The sequence below is a fragment of the Schistocerca serialis genome, chromosome 5, assembly GCF_023864345.2.
Source record: "Schistocerca serialis cubense isolate TAMUIC-IGC-003099 chromosome 5, iqSchSeri2.2, whole genome shotgun sequence".
Taxonomy (NCBI): Eukaryota; Metazoa; Arthropoda; class Insecta; order Orthoptera; family Acrididae; genus Schistocerca; species Schistocerca serialis.
The window spans coordinates 634914380-634938652 of record NC_064642.1 but is presented as its reverse complement, the minus strand read 5'-3'; the positions used below and the strand labels follow the sequence as shown (position 1 = coordinate 634938652).

The 24273-nt window shown below is 43.8% G+C and overlaps 1 protein-coding gene across 1 annotated transcript in view; it reads right to left on the bottom strand.

The window, feature by feature from the left end:
* Positions 1–3443: 3443 nt before the first annotated feature.
* The window catches only part of LOC126482151 (peptidoglycan-recognition protein LF-like), a 35460-nt gene continuing 14630 nt past the window's right edge, over positions 3444–24273 (bottom strand). Inside the window, exon 3 of the mRNA XM_050106128.1 lies at positions 3444–3934. Within this exon, the coding sequence (XP_049962085.1) occupies positions 3444–3934 (491 nt within the window). The remainder of the gene's footprint in view (positions 3935–24273) is intronic.

Here is a 24273-nt window from a genome sequence, read left to right as displayed (position 1 = left end):
AGGCACAAGAATTTATTACTGCAGTGTTAAACTATATAATCCTCCATACAACAACAAATAAAGAAGCGAACTTTGAAATATCACTACTTTCTCTCATTCTGCCAACAGAAACACTAGGTTATCGTCGGCAGCGGTAGCCGAGCGGTTCTAGGCACTTCAGTCCGGAAACGCGCGACTGCTACGGTTGCAGGTTCGAATCCTGCCTTGGGCATGGATGTGTGTGATGTCCTTAGGTTAGTTAGGTTTAAGTAGTTATAAGTTCTAGGGAACTGATGACATCAGATGTTGAGTCCCATAGTGCTCAGAGCCGTTTTGAAAACTAGGTTATCAAAACTGATTGTGAAACTTTCTTAAAGACAATATCTCTTTTCTACTGCTTGTTTTGGATATAATCTTACGAAGATAGGCAATTCAGGACCTATAAGAACTGTATGCAGCAGGAAACTAGTGTGATGCACTATAACGCCTACCTGAACCGATAAGGTATTGCCTAGACCAGTGCTTCCCAACAGGTGGTCCGCGGACTCCCAGGGGTCCGCGAGCTATGCCAGAGGAGTCCGCAAGATGCTATTAGAATAAAAAATATATTATGTATATTTAATATGATAACAGTTTTTTCGTTTTGGCCGCTTCCAGCATGAGCAGAGCTTTAGCGAACGCTAGCTTCTGCGTCTAGCGTCTTCCTAGAGCCAACTGACACTAGCACACCTAGTAGGAAATTAGAGTTTTCTTATTTTTCACACATGTCTACTCAATGCAATCTTAAGTGTAGTACACTTGAAAGACCAATACACTCAGTTTTAATTTTTTCCTGTCATTTTCAGTTCAAACAAAATTTTAATTTTTTTAAAGAATTTGTTATACTAAACACCCAGATTTGAAGACAAAGATTTTGAGCAATAAACAAAAATTTAACAATAACAATGATGGCTAAATTGAAATAGTTTTAAGCTCAATATTTTTTCAATAATGAATATGTCAATATTTTTTCTAAGTACCAAAAATAGAAAACGAATAAAAAGACTCTTAATTTGGCTTTTTTAGGTAGTTGATAATGTGATATGACAAGGTACCAATTATGCTCGGTGAGAGGATCCTCGAGAAAATTTTGTTGGGAACCCGTGGCCTAGACCATCATGAATGAAGAGGTCAGACATTTATTCGTATTTTTTATAAACAGTATTACCTAGAACAGAATTTGTACACTTATGATTAACAATTTTGCTTGTATTTAATGACAGCCGTTCTCTTACAGGCATTTCAGGCGTTTACTACACTAACAGCTATAGAAATACAGCAAGAACCAGTCCTCAATTAATGTCCCATCCTCACCATCCTCTGAATGTGTAGTTCTCTTCCGATGAGTGTAGATAAGTTAATAAAGAGATTCTTGTTGATGGGAATATAGAAAAAGGCAGTGGCTAGCGGCTAGCTGTCATGTGGAATACGGATTTTGTAAGGGATCCGTGATCCCACGAACATAGATGCTAGTATCCGACGCCAAGGTCGATAGTAGACAGGAGTCGATTGTCGAGTGCTGCAGGAAGTAGTGAGACTAGTGTTGACTGAGAAGTAGTATTGGAGAGTGTCGAGTGAGAAGTAGTGCTGGAGAGACGGGCAAAAATGGTGGTCGAGTGAATTCACCGGAGTATGACGAGTGAGCGCGTCCCCCTGATCGTTGTGGGGTGGACCCTCATCGATACCGATTCGCGAGTGATATGCAACAGAAAGTGACAAGTACCGAATTTCGTGTTTCGCGTCAACCGCGTCGGCCAGCAAGAACCATGGATTGCAGTGAGGATTGTTGTGGATGTTAACCATCATCATTGCGTGTGACGAAATACTTAAAATCAGCAACCATAAGAGATATAATCGTAATCAGATGTGTAAGGCGAAGGTAGCAACTGCCTCAGTATTTGTGTGTTAGTAGGAAATATATATTAGTTTATACATCGCAACCTTTGTGGTCCTTAATAATAGACAAACTTTCAATCATTCCACTATTCAGTTGCAAAACAGCCGCACTCGGTTGAAATATCCCCGAAACCACAGCAGAAAATCCGATAGCCTTTCATCCATTAAGCACACGGTCATATAATCATAATAATTAACTGTTTGGCGGCCCTCTGATAAATTACACAAAATCCAGTAAAGGAATTAAACGGGGGTGTTTCAGTTTGTGAACTGTAATTGTCTCGTGGCAGGGGTAAAATACAGGGAGCGAAAGGCTATTTACAATTTGTACAGAAACCAGTTGGCAGTTATAAGAGTCGAGGGACATGAAAGGGAAGCAGTGGTTGGGAAGGGAGTGAAACAGGGTTGTAGCCTCTTCCCGATGTTATTCAATCTGTATATTGAGCAAGCAGTAAAGGAAACAAAAGAAAAATCCAGGGAGAAGAAATAAAAACTTTAAGGTTCGCCGATGACATTGTGATTCTGTCAGAGACAGCAAAGGACTTGGAAGAGCAGTTGAACGGAATGGATAGTGTCTTGAAGGGAGGATATAAGATGAACATCAACAAAAGCAAAACGAGGATAATGGAATGTAGTGGAATTAAGTCGGGTGATACTGAGGGAATTAGATTAGGAAATGAGACTCTTAAAGTAGCAAAGGAGTTTTGCTATATGGGGAGCAAAATAACTGATGATGGTCGAAGTAGAGAGGATATAAAATATAGACTGGCAGTGGCAAGGAAAGCGTTTCTGAAGAAGAAAAATTTGTTAACATCGAGTATAGATTTAAGTATCAGGAAGTCGTTTCTGAAAGTATTTGTATGGAGTGCAGCCATGTATGGAAGTGAAACATGGACGATAAATAGTTTGGACAAGAAGAGAATAGAAGCTTTCGAAATGTGGTGCTACAGAAGAATGCTGAAGATTAGATGGGTAGATCACATAACTAATGAGGAGGTATTGAACAGGGTTGGGGAGAAGAGGAGTTTGTGGCACAACTTGACTAGAAGAAGGGATCGGTTGGTAGGACATGTTCTGAGGCATCAAGGGATCACCAATTTAGTATTGGAGGGCAGGGTGGAGGGTAAAAATCGTAGAGGGAGACCAACAGATGAATACACTAAGCAGATTCAGAAGGATGCAGGTTGCAGTAGGTACTGGGAGATGAAGCAGCTTGCACAGGATAGAGTAGCATGGAGAGCTGCATCAAACCAGTCTCAGGACTGAAGACCGCAACAACAACAACAATTGTCTCGTGTTCCAGACTGTGGCTGTAATAATTTATTTCTGAAGGCAACTCCCCTGTCTTTCATATTACCGGTGACAGAACAGTCTATGATGTGAAATGTATCTCTTCTTTAATGGCACTCTACCAGCGAAATATCATAATTTTACTGGCCAGAGTGCAATTTTTTGGAGACGTGCATAATTTCCTGTTCTGGCAAAATGAGAAAGCGGCATTCGGATCAACGTGCTGACAGTCAGCGTCCTCAGGCACTGTCGCTTTCAGCAGCGTCGCGACCCCCGTCGTCAAACGGCCGGTCGATCCAGCGCGGCCACGTCTTGAGGAGCGAGAAGAGCGCGCCGCCCGGACTGTTTGTGGGCGCGAGCTGGCAGTGCCCCACGACGCAGTAGTCCTGCGTCAGCACCCTTCTGCGCTCCGCCTCGGCCAGCAGGTAGGGCAACGCGTCCAGCGCCGGCGATGCCGGCAGGCCTCTGCAGAAGGTGCCCAGCAGCGCCACTGCCAGGCAGCGGCGGCCATTGCCATCGTCTGGAACGTCCAGTTCCAGGTCTCGACCCAGAAGTCTGAGGTCCGCTGCCAGCGCCCAGCCGCGGCCTTCGTACACGGCACCAGACGGCGCCAGCACGAAGTTGAACGGCAGGTCAGCCCGCCCTCGGCAGTGCACCTCGAAGTCCTGAAGGCTGCGCATTTGACGACGCTCACGCTCCACGCTCTTAGGCGCCGTCGTCCCCGTGTGGCCTGTGACAATATGCACAAAATCAGTACTTTTTGAATGATAGGTTTTGTGTTTGGAGTGCTGCAGCCAGCTACTCACAAGGGAACCTCCCCATCGCACCCTCGTCAGATATAGTTCTAAGCTGGCACAGTGGATAGGCCTTGAAAAACTGAACACAAATCAATAGAGAAAACAAGAAGAAGTTGTGTGGAACTATGAAAAAAATGAGCGAAATATACAAACTGAGTAGTTCAAATGGGTCAAATGGCTCTGAGCACTATGCGATTTAACATCTGAGGTCATCAGTCCTCTAGAACTTAGAACTACTTAAACCTAACTAACCTAAGGACATCACACACATCCATACCCGAGACAGGATTCGAACCTGCGACCGTAGCGGTCGCGCGGTTCCAGACTGAAGAGCCTAGAACCGCTTGGCCACACCGGCCGGCAACTGAGTAGTCCATGCACAAGATATGCAACATCAAGGAGAGTGTGAGCTCTGGACCGCCGTGGTCCCGTGGATAGCGTGAGTAGCTGCGCAAAGAGAGGTCCATGGTTCAAGTCTTCCCTCGAGTGAAAAGTTTATTTTCTTTATTTTCGCAAAGTTGTGATCTGTTCGTTTGTTCATTAACGTCTCTGTTCACTGTAATAAGTTTAGTGTCTGTGTTTTGCGACCGCACCGCAAAACCGTGCGATTGGTAGACGAAAGGACGTGCCTCTCCAATGGGAACCGAAAACATTTGATCGCAAGCTCATAGGTCAACCGATTCCTCCACAGGAAAACACGTCTGATATATTCTACACGACACTGGTGACGGCATGTGCGTCGCATGACAGGGATATGTTGTCGACCCACCTAACTTGGACACTTGGTGAATGGGTAAAAAGATTCTTCTACCTTGACCGATTTAGGTTTTCTTGTGGATGTGATAATCGCTCCCAAAAAAGTGATGAAAACATAAGAGTTTGTCACATAGACTGCAACAAATGAATGCAACAGTTTCACAGTCGCACAGTTTTCCCTGTGCTCTGTCAAACATGTGTTTTTAACGTTTTCAAATTTTTCCGTGTGTAGACCGTCAAATCCTGCATGTGTCCAAGCAAATCTGAACATGTCCTGGAATTCTGGTGAGCGAAGTTGATTATGTAAACAAAATTAAACTTTTCACCCGAGGGAAGACTTGAACCAAGGACTTCTCGTTCCTCAGCTGCTCACGCTAACCACGGGACCACGGCGCTCCTGAGCTCACACTATCCTTGATGTTGCCTGTCTTGCGCATGGACTACTCAGTTTGTATATTTTGCTTATTTTTTTCATAGTTCCACACAACTTCTTCCTGTTTCCTCGATTGATCTGTGTTCAGTTTTTCAAGGCCTATCCACTGTGCCAACTTATAACTCAATGTGAGGGGGGTGCGATGAGGAGGTTCCCTTGTCAGAGAGACAATTCGCTCGTTTTGCGCCTCGTATGTGCAGCAGGCTGCGAGCACACCGCAACTTGCTGGACATACACCCTCCTCCGCCACATCGCTTCAGTTGGTGCGATCACGTGGTCTCGAAAGCGGGTAAAGCAGCTTGCGCAGCAACAGCAGGCCTATGCAGCATTCAGTCAATCTGCTTACAAGATACGCTCTGACCTATACTGGTGTTTGTCTCTGGCTAGATTTCTCTGAACATTACGACGCACTTGGGCTTTATTCAAGGAGTAGCTGACTACCTAGTGTTGCCCAGGTGTGTATTTATTCCAGTCTTCTATTGGTCTGTCGTATCGGCCGCCGCACAGCAGCCATCAACTCGGCGCGGCGTGCTACAACACGCGCGGCACACAGCGTGTACCGCTGGCGCCGCAGACGATGTCAAAAACTGGCGCAAGTGAACACATCGTCGCGGGGTTAGCGGCAGCGTACACACCACTATCGATACGGATTACCCTGGCGGCGCTGCCCTTGCCACCAGAGTGAGCAACCGTATAAGGGCGCCATCTACCAACACTCTGGCCGGACCTGCGGATTTAAGCAAGCTCCCTGATCCCGTTTAACCACCCCACATTGAGGACATACGGCGCAAGGCCTTGGGGCGCCTCGGCCAGCTCTATCCTTTCATCAATCCGACTTCCTCCCTTCCCCAGCATCTTGGCGTCCTCCTCTACACGTCCCTGATCCGCCCCATCCTCGAATATGCTTCGGTCGTGTGGGGCAATGCCGCCCCTACACATCTCCACCGTCTCCAGACGGTGCAGAACCGTGCTCTCCGGCTTGCCCTCTGCCTCCCGTACCGTTTCCCAACCCGCGAACTTCACTAGCTTGCTGGTATCCCCCTCCTTCACGACCAAGTATGCTCCTCTGCCGTTTCCTTTTACCACCACTCCCGCCAATCTGCCAATCCTCTCATCCTTTCCCTTGGCACCCGCCTCCATCGCCTGGCCACCACCCAATGGCCTGACCTCCTTGCCCACTGATCCCTGTTCGCCCCTTCTCCCCTCCCCTCTGCGCTCCCCATGTTCCCTTCCTTTCTTTCTCCCCCCCCCCCCCCCTCCCTGCCAGCTGCTCCGCGCCTCTTCCACGTTCTCTCGTCCTTCTTTCCCTCCTTGTTCTAGTCCTCCACTCCCTCCATAGACTCTCCCCCCCCCCCCAGGACCGCTGCCCTCCCCCTTATTCTGTTCTCCCACCTCTCATTCTGCTCGTGTCTGCCTCACCGTCAGTTGTCAGTGACCGGCTAGGTTGGCTTTCGTTTTTCTGATCTTTATTCTCCTCTCATTCTCTCTTCTGCTTCTTCTCTCCAATCTCATTCAAAGACCGGCTTGTCAATTGAGCCTTTCGTTTTCCTGCTTCTCTTACTGTCCCTTCTACTATCCTCTTCTCTTAAAAAAAAAAATACCCACCACTGGGCCAGCCACATGAGGCCTTTCGTTTTCCTCCACTTCTACTGTCTCTCTCTCACTCTCCTGTCGTCTTTGGGTATTAAAAAAAATGCATATGCACACCGTCATGCCATTCCATACCGCCACGACTACACTCGCCACACCGCCACGAGGAAGGCGAAGCGCACCAGCGCTAGAACTTCCTAATCACGTCGAGGGTCCACCCTCGCCTGTGCAGCGTCAGCGTCAGCGCCGTTTAACCAGTTGCTGGAAACTTGCGACGCTTCGGTATCGACTGATTTCTCCTTGGCGCTACAGCCAGCGAACTTATGTTTTGTTTTGGGTGACAGAAGGTCAAATAAATTTGGTTACCACGGAATATTTGTTGTGTTATAGTGCGGACATAACACAAAATAGTCGATCTCTTCCTTCCACATCTCTCTATCCATCTCCTACTGCCTTTTCTCTGTCCACTTTACCCACCCCCTGCTCTTTGTCCACCTCCACCTGATCCTCTGTTAGTCGCCTGTCTCTGTCCACCCACTCCTCTCCCCCCTCTATCTGCTCCTTCCACTCTTTCCATCTCCACCTTCCCCTTCTGTTCTTTTCCGCCTCCACCTCTCTTTATCAGTGTCCTCCTACCCCCTTTCCTTGTCTATCTCCTCCTTCCCCTCTCCCTGTCCATCTCCTCCTCCTCCCTCTCACTGTTCATCTTCTGCTGCCTACTCTCACTCTCTACCTTTTCCTTTCCTCTCTATGTCTGCCATCCTCACTCCCTCTTTTTGTTCATCTCCTCCCCTTCCCTTTCTCTGTCCATTTCCTCCTCTCCATCTTTCTGCTCATCTCCTCCTGCCACTTTCTTCTGTCTCTTCTGCCCCACAGTATCTGTCCATCTCCTCCTCTTTCTTTCTGTGCCCACCTGTCACTATCCCCTCTCTATGACCATTGCCCCTCTGCCTGTCCCCTGTATCTGTCCATCTCCTCCTACCCATTCCTTTCTCCATTTCTCCATATTATCACCCCCGTTCTGATAGGAGGCTGGAGTTTTTTTTTTTTTTTTTTTTTTTTTTTTTTTGTTGTCGTCAGTCTTCTTCATGTGGCCCGCCAAGAATTCCTCTCCTGATCCAACTTCTTCATCCCAGGGAAGCACATGCAACCTACATCCTCAGTTATTTTCTGTATGTACTAGTTCTACAACTTTGATTCCGCCGTTTTTTCTCGAAGTTCGCGGCATTATTGTGAAAAACGTATAAAAAATCATGATTCATAGTATTACCCATCGCTGGCCACTACATTCTCCCATCATCGAATAGCATACGAATCCCGTGACGGAAGAACTGGGCGTCTTTTGTCGGGATCAATTCATCGATTCAATTTTGCACTTCTTCATATGATCGGAAGTGCTGGTCAGCCAGACTGTATGCCACTGATCGAAAAACATGGTTGTCAGAGAGTGAAACGTATGGAGAAATCGGCGGGAGGTTTAGGACTTCTCATTTCAACGTTTCCATGTATATTCTGACGGGTTTTGCGACATGCGGGTAGAGCACTGACCCACCTCAAAATTACCTTTACGTGTCTATCGCTGTGTTGTGGCCGTTTGTGTTTCAATTCTGGGTTCGAAGCATCAATTGCTTTAGATAATTATGTCCTGTGACTGTCTTCGTCTGTTTCAGTAGCTACGAAAACTTTCTGTCTTCCCCCGCCATGCCGGTCTTCGACATCATTAAGGCGTTGAAAACATTCTCTGCACGTTCTTCCACTAATGGTTCCCTCACCATTGGTCTTACCCAGCGTTTTAAGAGCCACAGCCGCAGATTTCTTCATGTTAAAGCAGAAAATTAAAACTTCCGGCATATGGAGAGAAATGGGTACGTATGTTCACGTACTTAATCGAGAATAACCTTATGATGCAATCACAAATCGACTAATATTTTTATGGAATTATGTTTACAGATACCTAAGCTTATCATGACCAACCACCTGAATCCCACTTGCCGCTACTATCGTCTATTGCAAAACGGCGGAAGCAAAGTTGTAGACTAATATTTCAATCTCTGTCTTCCTCTACAGTTTTTGCCTTCAACAGCTCCATCTAGTATCATGGAAGTCATTCCCTGACGTATTAACAGATGTCCTATCATCCTGACCTTCTCCTTGTCAGTGTTTTCCACATTTTCCTTTCCTCCGATTCTGTGGAGATCCTCCCCATTCCTCACCTTATCAGTTCACTTAATTTTCAACATTCGGCTTTAGCGCAACATCTGAAATGCTTCGATTCTCTTCTGTTCAAGTTTCTCCACAGTCCATGTTTCACTACCATACAATGCCGTGCTCCAGATGTACATTCTCAGAAATTTCCTCCTCAAATTAAGTCCTATCTTTTATACTAGTAGACTTCTCTTGGCCAGGAATACACTTTCTGTCATTGCTAGTCTACTTTTGGTGTCCTCCTTGTTCCGTCCGTCATTGTTATTTGCAGCCTAAGTAGCAGAATTCCTTAATTTATCTAATTCATGGCCATCAATCCTGTTGTTAAGGTTCCGCGCTGTTATCATTTCTGCCGCCTCTCATCAGTTTCGTCTTTCTTCGATTCACACTCAGCCCAATTCCGTACCCATTAGGCTGTTCATTCCGTTCATCAGATCATGTAATTCTCCTTCGATTTCCCTCAGGATATCAATGTCATCAGCAAATCTTATCATTGATATCCTTTCACCTTGAATTTTAATTCCACCCCTGTACCTGCCTTTTAATTTCCACCATTGCTTCTTCCATGTACAGACTGAACAATAGGGCGAAAGACTACATCCCTGTCTTACATCCCTTTTAATCCGACCACTTCGTTCTTGGTCATCCACTCTCATTATTCCATCTTTGCTGTTGTACATATTTTATACGACGCAACTCTCCCTATACCTTACCTCTATTTTTCTCAGAATTTCGTACATCTTTCACCATTTTACATTGTCGAACGCTTTTTTCAGGTCGAAAAATCCTATGAACGTGTCTTGATTTTTCTTTAGTCTTGCTTCCATTATTAACCACAACGCCAGAAATACCTCTCTCGTGCCTTTACTTTTCGTAAAGTCAAACTGATCGCCATCAAACACATCCTCAATTTTCTTTTCCATTCTTCTATATATTATTCTTGCAAGCATCTTGGACGTACGAGATGTTAAGATGATTTTGCAGTAATTCTCGCACTTATCAGGTCTTGCAGTCTTAGGAATTGTTTAGATGATATTTATCCGAAAGTCATACGGTATGTGCCAGACTCATACATTCTACACACCAACGTGAAAAGTCGTTTTTTTGCCACTTCCGCGAACGATTTAAAAATTCTGTTGGAATTTTATCCAACCCTTCTGCCTTATTTGATCTAAGTCAACGAAAGTTCTCTTAAATACTGGGTCCCCTAACTCTTCTATATGGACTCCTGTTTTTTCTATCACATTAGACAAATCTTTCCCCTCATAGAGGCCTTCAATGTACTCTTTCCACCTATCTGCTCTCTCCTCTGCATTTAACAATGAAAATTCCCGTTCCACACTTAATGTTACCACTCTTGCTTTTAATTTCACTGAAGGTTGTTTGACTTCCGTTTATGCTGAGTCAATCCTTCCTACAATCGTTTCTTTTTCGATTTCTTCACATTTGTCATGGAGACATTTCGTCTTAGCTTCCCTGCACTTTCTGTTTATTTCATTCCTCAGCGACTTGTATTTCTATATTCCTGAATTTCCCTGAACGTTTAGTGCTTTCTTCCTTCATCGATCGACTGAAGTATTTCTTCTGTTACCCATGGCTTCTTCGCAGTTACATTCTTTGTATCTTTGTTTTTCTTTCCAACTTCTGCGATTCCCCTTTTTGAGATGTCCATTCCTCTTCAACTGTACTGCCTACCGAGTTATTCCTTATTGCTGTATCTATAGCCTTAGATAACTTCAACCGAATCTCGTCATTTCTTAGTACTTCCGTATCCCATTTCTTTGCGTATTTATTCTTCCTGACTAATGTCTTAAATTTCAGCCTATTCTTCATCACTACTGCACTGTGATCTGAGTCTACATCTGCTCCTGAGTACGCCTTACAATCCAGTATCTGATTTCGGAACCTCAGTCTGACCATGATGCAATCTAACTGAAATCCTCGCATATCACCCGGCCTTTTCCAAGTATATCTCCTCCTCTTGTGATTCTTGAACAGAGTGTTCGCTATTACTAGCTGAAATTATCATGGAACTCAGTGTTTCTCCTCTCTCATTCGTTGTCCCAAGCACATACTCTCCTGTAACCTTTTCTTCTACTCCTTCCCCTACAACTTCATTCCAGTCCCCCACGACTATTAGATTTTCACCTCCCTTTATGTACTCTATTACCCTTTCAGTATCCTCATATACTTTCTCTATCTCTTCATCTTCAGCTTCCGACGTCGGCATGTATACCTGATCTATCGTTATCGGTGTTGGTTGCTGTCGATTCTGACAAGAATAAACGTATCACTGATCTGTTCACAGTAACAGACTCTCTGCCCTACCTTCCTATTCATAACAAATCCTACTCACGTTATACCATTTTCCGCTGCTGATGATATTACCCTACACTCAACTGATCAGAAATCCTTGTCGTCTTTCCATTTAACTTCACTGACCCCTACTACATCTAGATTGAGCCTTTCCATTTCCCTTTTCAGATTTTCTAGTTTCCCTGTCATATTCAAGTTCCTGACATTCCACGCCCCGGCTCTTAAAACGTCACCCGTTCGTTGGTTATTCACGCTTTTCCTCATGGTCACCTACCCCTCGGCAGTCCCCTCCCAGAGATCCGAATGGGGGACTATTTCGGGATCTTTTGCCAAGAGAGGGATGATCATGACAATTTTTCAATTACAAGCCATATGTCCTGTGGAAATACGTTATGTGTCTTCAATACAGTATCTTACCTCCTCCGTATTTCTTTGCATATCGTTCGCATATTTGTATTAAATTTGATTGAATCGTTCTAGGGCTTTAGGACGAGCTATTTACCAAGGCTTTCCCCGTGTATGCACATTTTAAACATATCTGAAATGTATTTAACAAATTTCACACGTATTAGTGGAGACATTTCACTACATCCGTATCGAATTTCGCCCTGCAGTTTCGTTTTCACTAATTTTAATGGCTGTGAAATCATACCTCCAGAACTACGTGTCCTACAGTATCATAATTTTTGTGGTGTCAACGTTAGACACCACGCTAGAATTGCGATAATCGGTAGCGGTCCAGCACTTGCAACCTCTCTGGACTCTCTGGCGCCTGTAGCGCGCAGTATGACACGGACAGAGACTCACAGATTGCACCGGCCGAGTCATAAACAGGTCATGAGCGAAGTCAGATTAGAATAGCCTTCAGCTCGCTAGGTTCGCAGCCTCTAGTTCGCGCATGTATTACGCGCGTAATACCAGAATTGTATAATCTTGCTTGTTGTATAATCCAGTTAATGTTTCTTGATGAGTCATTTGTATTCAAGAAAGATAGTTGTTATTGGCCATGTTCCTGGAGTGCAGTAGCAGGACAAATTTAGGTAAAAGTTATTTACTAAAGTATTCCAGTACTAATTATTATAGAATGTTCTAGATTCCTACAACCACCCCACTTGTGTTAGCCTCTATCAGCCCACTGAAAATCCCACGAGTACCGATCGAAAAGCATCCTGCATTTGTGTGAGGTCATGACATGCTGCCATCGACCTTCACATCAGTTTTGCCTCCTACGAAATATGTTGTGAATAGATTTAATAGTAAAAAAATAATAAATTAAAACGTAGTACATAATGTAACAGTTTTTCATGCATCTCAGTATTTAAGATGTCTTATCTCGTGAACTAAGTGTCGTAGAATGGTCTGCTGTAGTTGGTACCTTCAATGGTACCTCTGAATACTATCTACACAGTATGTCATGCATAAGTGGTAAAGAATACTAAAGTGAAACGTCGTGCTTCTACATCTACATCTACATCTATACTCCGCGAGCCACCTTACGGTGTGTGGCGGAGGGTACTTATTGTACCACTATCTCATCCCCCCTTCCCTGTTCCATTCACGAATTGTGCGTGGGAAGAACGACTGCTTGTAAGTCTCCGTATTTGCTCTAATTTCTCGGATCTTTTCGTTGTGATCATTACGCGAGATATATGTGGGCGGTAGTAATATGTTGCCCATCTCTTCCCGGAATGTGCTCTCTCGTAATTTCGATAATAAACCTCTCCGTATTGCGTAACGCCTTTCTTGAAGTGTCCGCCACTGGAGCTTGTTCAGCATCTCCGTAACGCTCTCGCGCTGACTAAATGTCCCCATGACGAATCGCGCTGCTTTTCGCTGGATCATGTCTATCTCTTCTATTAATCCAACCTGGTAAGGGTCCCATACTGATGAGCAATACTCAAGAATCGGACGAACAAGCGTTTTGTAAGCTACTTCTTTCGTCGATGAGTCACATTTTCTTAGCATTCTTCCTATGAATCTCAACCTGGCGCCTGCTTTTCCCACTATTTGTTTTATGTGATCATTCCACTTCAGATCGCTCCGGATAGTAACTCCTAAGTATTTTACGGTCGTTACCGCTTCCAATGATTTACCACCTATGGCATAATCGTACTGGAATGGATTTCTGCCCCTATGTATGCGCATTATATTACATTTATCTACGTTTAGGGAAAGCTGCCAGCTGTCGCACCATGCATTAATCCTCTGCAGGTCCTCCTGGAGTACGTACGAGTCTTCTGATGTTGCTACTTTCTTGTAGACAACCGTGTCATCTGCAAATAGCCTCACGGAGCTACCGATGTTGTCAACTAAGTCATTTATGTATATTGTAAACAATAAAGGTCCTATCACGCTTCCCTGCGGTACTCCCGAAATTACCTCTACATCTGCAGATTTTGAACCGTTAAGAATGACATGTTGTGTTCTTTCTTCTAGGAAATCCTGAATCCAATCACAAACGTGGTCCGATATTCCGTAAGCTCGTATTTTTTTCACTAAACGTAAGTGCGGAACCGTATCAAATGCCTTCCTGAAGTCCAGGAATACGGCATCAATCTGCTCGCCAGTGTCTACGGCACTGTGAATTTCTTGGGCAAATAGGGCGAGCTGAGTTTCACATGATCTCTGTTTGTGGAATCCATGTTGGTTATGATGGAGGAGATTTGTATTATCTAAGAACGTCATAATACGAGAACACAAAACATGTTCCATTATTCTACAACAGATTGACGTAAGCGAAATAGGCCTATAATTATTCGCATCTGATTTATGACCCTTCTTGAAAATGGGAACGACCTGCGCTTTCTTCCAGTCGCTAGGTACTTTACGTTCTTCCAGCGATCTACGATAAATTGCTGATAGAAAGGGGGCAAGTTCTTTAGCATAATCACTGTAGAATCTTAAGGGTATCTCGTCTGGTCCGGATGCTTTTCCGCTACTAAGTGATAGCAGTTGTTTTTCAATTCCGATATCGTTTATTTCAATATTTTCCATTTTGGCGTCCGTGCGACGGCTGAAGTCAGGGACCGTGTTACGATTTTCCGCAGTGAAACAGTTTCGGAACACTGAATTCAGTATTTCTGCCTTTCTTCGGTCGTCCTCTGTTTCGGTGCCATCGTGGTCAACGAGTGACTGAATAGGGGATTTAGATCCGCTTACCGATTTTACGTATGACCAAAACTTTTTAGGGTTCTTGTTTAGATTGTTTGCCAATGTTTTATGTTCGAATTCGTTGAATGCTTCTCTCATTGCTCTCTTTACGCTCTTTTTCGCTTCGTTCAGCTTTTCCTTATCAGCTATGATTCGACTACTCTTAAACCTATGATGAAGCTTTCTTTGTTTCCGTAGTACCTTTCGTACATGATTGTTATACCACGGTGGATCTTTCCCCTCGCTTTGGACCTTAGTCGGTACGAACTTATCTAAGGCGTACTGGACGATGTTTCTGAATTTTTTCCATTTTTGTTCCACATCCTCTTCCTCAGAAATGAACGTTTGATGGTGGTCACTCAGATATTCTGCGATTTGTGCCCTATCATTCTTGTTAAGCAAACATATTTTCTTTCCTTTCTTGGCATTTCTTATTACACTTGTAGTCATTGATGCAACCACTGACTTATGATCACTGATACCCTCTTCTACATTCACTGAGTCGAAAAGTTCCGGTCTATTTGTTGCTATGAGGTCTAAAACGTTAGCTTCACGAGTTGGTTCTCTAACTATCTGCTCGAAGTAATTCTCGGACAAGGCAGTCAGGATAATGTCACAAGAGTCTCTGTCCCTGGCTCCAGTTCTTATTGTGTGACTATCCCATTCTATACCTGGTAGATTGAAGTCTCCCCCTATTACAATAGTATGATCACGAAACTTCTTCACGAAGTTCTGCAGGTTCTCTCTGAGGCGCTCAACTACTACGGTTGCTGATGCAGGTGGTCTATAGAAGCACCCGACTATCATATCTGACCCACCTTTGATACTTAACTTAACCCAGATTATTTCACATTCGCATTCGCTAATAACTTCACTGGATATTATTGAATTCTTTACAGCTATAAATACTCCTCCACCATTGGCGTTTATCCTATCCTTGCGGTATATATTCCATTCTGTGTCTAGGATTTCGTTACTGTTCACTTCCGGTTTTAACCAACTTTCCGTTCCTAATACTATATGCGCACTATTTCCTTCAATAAGAGATACTAATTCAGGAACCTTGCCCTGGATACTCCTGCAGTTTACCAATATTACGTTAACTTTTCCTGTTTTTGGTCTCTGAGGACGGACGTTCTTTATCAACGATGATAATGTCCTCTCTGGTAAGCCGTCAGGTATTTTATCGTTTCGCCCAAGGGGGGGTCCCTCTAACCTAAAAAACCCCCGTGTGCACGCCACACGTACTCTGCTACCCTAGTAGCTGCTTCCGGTGTGTAGTGCACGCCTGACCTGTCTAGGGGGGCCCTACAGTTCTCCACCCAATAACGGAGGTCGATGAATTTGCAACCATTATAGTCGCAGAGTCGTCTGAGCCTCTGGTTTAGACCCTCCACACGGCTCCAAACCAGAGGACCGCGATCGACTCTGGGCACTATGCTGCAGATATTAAGCTCAGCTTGCACTCCGCGTGCGATGCTGGTTGTCTTCACCAAATCAGCCAGCCGCCGGAAGGAACCAAGGATGGCCTCAGAACCCAAGCGGCAGGCGTCATTCGTTCCGACATGTGCTACTATCTGCAGCCGGTCACACCCAGTGCGTTCAATAGCTGCCGGAAGGGCCTCCTCCACATTACGGACGAGACCCCCCGGCAAGCACACCGAGTGCACACTGGCATTCTTCCCTGACCTACCCGCTATTTTCCTGAGGGGCTCCATAACCCGCCTAACGTTGGAGCTCCCTATAACTAATAGGCCCGCCCTCTGTGACTGTCGGGACCTTGCCGGAGAATCGGCCACTGGCCCAACAGGCGAGGCATCCTGTGGTGGCTCGGAAACGATGTCATCACCACTAGGAAGCACCCCGTAGCTGTTGGAAAGGGGTAAGGCAGCTGCCACGCGGCCAGATCCCACCTTCGCCTTTCGGCCAGGCACGCGCGAGCCCACCACTGTCCGCCATTCACCCTGGAGTGATGGCTGACCGGTAAGATGCTCACTGCCGGAAGACGCAGCGACATCAGGGGTTCCATATGATTCCAAGGCCACCGAAGTAGGCATAGGTCTCACCACAGTTGCCCCAACGCCACTACGAGCCGACGCCTGCGCCTCGAGCTCGATGAGCCTAACAGACAAAGCCTCCACCTGCCCCCGAAGAGTGGCCAATTCTCCTTGCGTCCGCTCACAACAACCACAGTCCCTACACATGACTATGTTTACCCTACTCTATACGGTGACAAATTCCCAAGATAATCTTCTGATGAGCTACTCTGATAATCAAGAAACACTCACTGAAATACGAGACGCGAAAACTACGCTAGGTTTTCCCAGAAAAACTATTTAAAAGCTAAGCGCAGCAAATAAGTACAAAAACGCTTTATACAAACAGTACTCGCTGCTGCTGGTGCTCTCGCAATATTATTACATGAGCAGTGAAAATGTGATAAATGGGATTTTTTTCCGGTCATCGTTTTGTGAGAGTTACCAGCGAGCAAATTTTCGTTAAAGCTTGAAATTGTCTGTAATGTTTGTTGCAAATCACTAAGTGATCTCATTCGCAAATATTGGGCGATCAAATTATGGGTCTTCGCTTATCTTGGGCTACACTGCATTTCCGCCCCCACCTTTCTGATAGCTAGGTGGTTCTCACCTCCAAAGCGATTCTTTTGAGATGGCAAGTGATACCTGTACCAAGTTTTATTGAAATCATTTCAATGTTTACGAGATATGGAACATACATACGTAGATTCGTGTACATATATACATACATATTTATGTGCATCCAGTTTATAATATGTATGGGTTTTAGTACTTCACAGTGTTAATTCGTTGTGTAACTGCACGATAGCAATGGAAATATTATCGAAGACAGTGTTGCCAAAGCAGAGTTACTAAACACAGTATTCCGAAATGCCTTCACAAAAGAAGACGAAGTAAATATTCCAGAATTCGAAACGAGAACAGCTGCCAACATGAGTAACGTAAAAGTAAATATCCTCGAAGTAGTGAAGCAACTTAAATCATTTAATAAAAGTAAGTCTTCTGGTCCAGACTGTATACCAATTAGGCTCCTTTCGGAGTATGCTGATGCATTAGCTCCATACTTAGCAATCATATACAACCGTTCGCTCGACGAAAGATCCCTACCCAAAGACTGGAAAGTTGCACAGGTCATACCAATATTCAAGAAAGGAAGTAGGAGTAATCCACAAAATTACAGGCCCATATCGTTAACGTCGATATGCAGCGGGATTTTAGAACATATATTATGTTCGAAAATTATGAATTACCACGAAGAGCACGGTCTATTGACACACTATCAACATGGGTTTAGAAGACATCGTTCCTGTGAAACACAACTAGCTCTTCATTCACATGAAGTGTTGAGTGCTATTGGCAAGGGATTTCGGATCGATTCCGTATTTCTGGATTTCCGGAAGGCTTTTGACACTATACCACACAAGCGGCTCGTAGTGAAATTGCGTGCTTATGGAATATCGTTTCAGTTATGTGACTGGACTTGTGTTTTCCTGTCAGAGAGATCACAGTTCGTAGTAATTGACGGAAAGACATCGAGTAAAACAGAAGTGATTTCTGGCGTTCCCCAAGGTAGTGTTATAGGCCCTTTGCTGTTCCTTATCTATATAAACGATTTGGGAAACAATAGGAACAGCCGTCTTCGGTTGTTTGCAGATGACACTGTCGTTTATCGACTAATAAAGTCAACAGAAGATCAAAACAAACTGCAAAACGATTTAGAAGAAATATCGGAATGGTGCCAAAAGTGGCAGTTGATTTTAAATAAGGAAAATTGTGAGGTCATCCACATGAGTGCTAAAAGGAACTCGTTAAACCTCATTTAGATGATAAATCAGTCTAATCTAAAAGCCGTAAATTCAACTAAATACCTAGGTATTACAATTACGAACAACGTAAATTGGAAGAAACACATAGATGTTGTGGGTAAGGCTAACCAAAGACTGCGTTTTATTGGCAGGACACTTAGAAAATGTAACAGACCTACTACGGAGACTGCCTACACTACGCTTGTCCGTCCTCTTTTAGAATACTGCTACACGCTGTGGGATCCTTACCAGATAGGACTGACGGAGTACATCGAAAAAGTTCAAAGAAGGGCAGCACGTTTTGTATTATCGCGAAATATGGGAAAGAGTGTCACAGAAATGATACAGGATTTGGGCTGGACATCATTAAAGGAAAGTCGTTTTTCGTTGCGACGAAATCTTCTCATGAAATTCCAATCACCAACTTTCTCCTCCGAATGCGAAAATATTTTCTTGACACCGACCTACATAGGGAGGAACGATCAGCAAGATAAAATTAGGGAGATCAAAGCTCGTACAGAAAGATATAGGTGCTCATTCTTTCCGTGCGCTATACGAGATTGGAATAATAGAGAATTGTGAAGGTGGTTCGATGAATCCTCTGCCAGGCACTTGAATGTGATTTGCAGAGTATCCCTGTAGGTGTAGATGTAGATGTAGAACCAGGAGGCTGTGTAGTGGACCAAACTCTTAGCATATGCAGAACTTGTTATTAGTGTTTGCATTCAAGTAAAGAGAATGGAAACACTGGTTAAATATGAGGACTGAAAGCTGAGTCATGACCAGTGACTGTCAGTAGGTGGGATCCAGTTCCTGTCTACAAGAGTTCAGCTTCATCGTGACGCCAATTACTCTGAAGTTGTACTGTGCGATTCCTTTTCCTTTCCTGGCACGCTGTCTGCTACTGTAGCTGTTTTTATTTTACTTGGCATGTGCTTGCCGCAATCACAGTAGACGGCACATCTCAAATGTGGCTCTACAAAGTAGCAGTTGACAGTGTTTGGAATATCGTATGCAATCCCATGATGACTTTTGAAAGTACAGTCGTACTCGTATAGCTTACTCCTCTGTAGAGGAGCTCAAAAATTTCTAACTCTTCCAACATGTCGTACAGCGAGAAGCATTTTGCTGCAATTTCCACACGTAGCAGATTTGTAACGTTTTAGATTATAGTTATAGAATGTGATGGCATGTTGTGAAAATTTATAGAACCACATAAGTAGTTGCATTTTGGAAATCTGTGTAGCGTGGGCACATTTGATTCAGCTGGTATTATTACTGATCTCAAAAAAAAGATAAGTTATGGGCATGAAAAGTGTTATATGATGTTGGTAGTTCGGGCGTAGGGCCTACACACCAATAAAAAATACCGTGGCTGACATTAATCCAAAAATAAGTGAGCATTTTTTCAAACGTTATACATTTCTAAATTCAGGTATTCAGAACTAAATCCTTGTTCTAAAAGAAAACTAATCCTGCAGAATTTTGTGGAAAGGAGGGGTTGTATTCGCTCAGGTGACAGCGGAGGAGATAGAGAGAGGAGGAGGAGTAGGAGATTAGTGTTTAACGTTCCGTCGACAACTAAGTCATTAGAGACGGAGCACAAGCTCGGATTACGGAAGAATGGGGAATGAAAGCGGCACTGCTCTTTCGAAGGAACCATCCCAGCATTTGCCTGAAGCGATTTAGGGAAATCACGGAAGACCTAAATCAGGAGTCCAGTGTGCTAGCCACTGCGCCACCTCGCTCGGTGATGGAGAAAGTGATAATGCCTGATTGCCTTATCTAGCAATGTTCGTGATCGCTATGATTGTGTGACAACAAATATGGGTTCAACATTAAGTAGCTCTGAAAACAGCAAAGTTTTGTGAGACCTGAGTTCCTCCTGGCGTATATAACTTCCAAATAACTTCCGGGAATTCAGCCAGGTAACACTTGCAGCGACCGCCGATATTTCGGCGGGAGAACTCCCCTCCATTTTCAAGGCAAGCTGCAACGGACAGGCGACGTACATGCAAATTTAAAACCTCGGTTCTCGGACTGATGCAGGAAAGATAACACACACTGAACACTACTGCCACCAAAGATGACCAGAGTCAGAGCTATCGATAGCGAGACTGTGAACTCGCAGGTGAGGTAGCATTGACTCTGTCTCTCTGTTTTTTGACAAGGGAGAGAGCCGGATTCCAAGGCAGTTGAGATTAAATTAGCGAGCAACCTCGTTAACAGGATGGAGGTTTTTTCTAAAACTCGGTGTGGAATCCGACTCTCTCTCTTGTCAAAAAACAGAGGGACAGAGTCAATGCTACCTCACCTGCGAGTTCGTAGTCTCACTATCGATAGCTCTGACCTTGGTCATCTTTGGTGGCACTAGTGTTCAATCTGTGTGTTATCTTTCCTGCATCAATCCGAGAACCGAGGTTTTAAATTTGCATGTACGTCGCCTATCCGTTTGCGTTAAAAATGGCGGCGTGTTCTCCCGCCGAAATATCGGCGGTCGCTGAAAGTGTTACCTGGCTGGATTCCTGGAAGTTATTTGAATGTAAAGTTTTCGTTTTTATCTCAGTGTTTTTACTGTAGTGTTATTTAGAACTGTTTAGTGAGTTACTAGTTTTCAGAAAGCACCAGTCATTTTTTTGTTATTGTCTGTGGAAAGTGTAACGTCCATGAAGCATGAGAACTGTTCAGGTCAAAAGTCAGAAATGATTATATATTGTTATATGTCATAAATGTAATCCGTAATTAGTCGGAAACCACAATTAATCATCAGTATCTTTGAACTGAATATCGGTGATCTTGTAGGGATACGCTGAACAACACCTGAAAGCTGACCGATAACTGGCAACTAATACCGTCAAATCAATGTGATTTGACGGTATGCACTGTCAGTTCTTGGTACGCAAAATACATAAAGATATTCCATTACACATAATTTTTTGTTATTAGCTAACTTGTGTTCATTATGGTTTTGCATCGTTCTTGCCATCCCTCACTATACAAATTAATCTGGAAGACGTTTCATGACTGGTGGGCTGACAGCAACACAGTACAAATGCCAAACTGCACTTGCAGGCGTCAGTTATATACCGGAACGATTGCTTACAAAAGGTACTGTGCAGTTACGTTTCTATGCTAGTCCTGCTGACTTAGTGCTCCATCTATTTTCAAAAAATGTCATAATCTGCCCCATGTACCTTCCATTCATTCTTCAAACTATAAATCTACCACTGAAATTCTTCTCCTCTTACAATTCCCGCTGAAGATAGACTGTATTTTGTGTTGTACAAGCAAATATGCTGAAAATGGTATGGCAAAGATTAGCTAAGCCACACGGTCTGGGTGGTTTCCGGGATGAATCTTTCAGTCTGCAGCGGTGTGTACATTATAACCAAACTTCTTCACGGGCGACCCCTGTTTCCCGGGCTGCGACTCTAGCTAGGAACTTTGGCTTTTGCAGAAAATAACCACAGTTGGAGCAGCAGGAAAAATGCTCAAATAACTCCCATCTGAAAAACTACAGTGATGTCTTCCAACCACCTGTATCTTGAGAAGCAATAGTTTCCATCGATTAGGACCACGGAAGATAAGCTTGCATTACGACACTTCGATGGCTACCTGTTTGTTACTCTAAATGCAATTATATTATCTTATTCCATTTTACATCGGAGTACTTTTTCTGTGACTGAAAAAGCCAAATTTTTCGTTACCAAAAGTAGCAGTAGAGTTTAGCTACACCACGTGTACACATATAGCAATGTTCCGCGAGTACTAACAGCTCAGTTCTTGCCCATGGAACAATATCTAGACTGAAATTACATTTACGAAGAAACAATGAACATAAAACTTAAAATATTTTGTACCAAGGTATAAAACTGTACAATGTATTCTCCAAGAAGATTAAAAAGATTGCTAAAACCAACTTATTTAAGAAGGCAGTTGCAAAGTACCTATTAAGCAATACATTCTATACATGAAACGTATTCGCAGTTGCGAATGTGGACAACCATAAGCTATACAATGGAATGGCGACAACAAAAACTTGAACCCAACTGGGAGTCGAACCTAGATTTCTATTATACAGCTCATTGTTGTTGATACTCGCCACTGCGAGTACATTTAATGTATTTCATAACGGCTGTAGTCGCCGCATGGCACCGTACTTCTAAACAATTCAGACACTGCAGTATCACATTCTATTCAGTAAATGACTACTTACGTAACAAGAGTAGTTATTCGCTTAAAACTTTAATACAAGTAAATAATAATTATATCAAAATAGCTATCAGTTTACATACTGCTTTTACACTTTTTTTTTCATTCTTTCTTTTCTGGAAAACCGTACTCCCAAGCCACGAAGTGTAAAATACTAGCACCTTATTCACTGAGTATGCGTTTCTTCACTCTTCATAGAGGGCTTCTGGCTCAGTTTTGCAGGCGGGCAGATGGGAACTGGCTACACAAAGTGGGAACCAAGCGTCATCTCTCTATGATCCTGACACAAATGGCATTCCCCAAGGAAGTGTGCTACCCCCACTGTTGTATAATATTTACACTAATGACCAGCCAGTTAGCCCTGTCACAAGATCGTTCATTTACGCAGATGAAACAGCACTTGCTGCGCAAGGTAGAACTTTTGAGGAGGTGGAAGGTAAACTCACAACAGGCCTTAGGGCACGACCTGACTATTACGGTAGCAACTACCTGAAGCCAAACCCTTCGAAAACACAAGTGTGTGCATTCCACTTACGGAACAGAGAGACTCGGAGGAAACTGAGAATAACCTGGACAGCTAACCCTCTGTGACGCCCAAAATACCTCGAAAGTAAAGTTGGACCGTTCCCTGACCTTCGAAGACCACTGCACACATACACAACTGAAATATTTGTGGGCAACCACCGTTAACAAAATCTACAACCTCATGGGCATGGCACCTCCAGACATCCGACGGAGAACGGCAGCTGAAATAGAAAGAAAGAAGCAGGAAACGAACCAAAGACACCTCCTGTTTGGCAGAGAACATCAGCCACCAAGACTCAGATAAGGAAAATGTTTCCTCCAGACAACGCAACAAATTCAGACAACACCTGCGAACCGTAGGATACGACTCTGGCATAGCTCATCATCAGAGAAATATTAGGACAACTCCAAAGAAGAAATTGCTGCAGGTCATCACCTCCCATACAAGACACGGAAGGTCATCAATAGACTGAGAACTGGAGTATGACGGTGTAACGTGAACCTGAAGAAATGGGGATACATCTCAGGGGACGAACTGTGTGAATGTGGTGAACCTCAAGACCACCAGCACCTTCTCAACTGCAGGAAAGTATCAGAATCTGTTTCAATGGACGATCTGGTTGCCTCCACTAAGGCAGTCCTTGCAGGGGAATTATGGGTAGCACATGTAATATAAATATGTGCATATGCTTTGTAATCTTTATATATATATATATATATATATATATATATATATATATATATATATATATTCTGTTCTTGACGCATATAAATAAACAAATATGATTCTGACGTTCGCTTGTAGTATCAGTAGAGTAACATTACGAAATACACTGCGTATATGATAGCGTGTGTAGTGACGCGAGCAATAAACGAATGATAAGTGCAGCACTGAGCTTTTATATTATTAAATAACTTCTTTCAAAGACAGTAATTTACACTAGGCAGCAGCCGAATGAGGTTGGACTGTTATATACAGGGTGGCCCCGTATTCGGGAGGGTGGTGGCTCCATTATTCTTCCAGCCATCACAGTTTAGGTTTCTTGTGGTTTTCCTAAATTAATTGAGGCAAATACAGGAATAATTTTCACTTCAAAACCAAGAAATGTTTGAAAAAGTACAGATTCAGGCAAGATTCTGCTGGAGGTGGTTTGCTTTTTGCCTTGTCATATGGATGAGTGTGTTGAGTGCTCGTATGGTGTGGAGTTGAGTATGTGTTGTTATGGGTGAGTGTAAAGAACAAG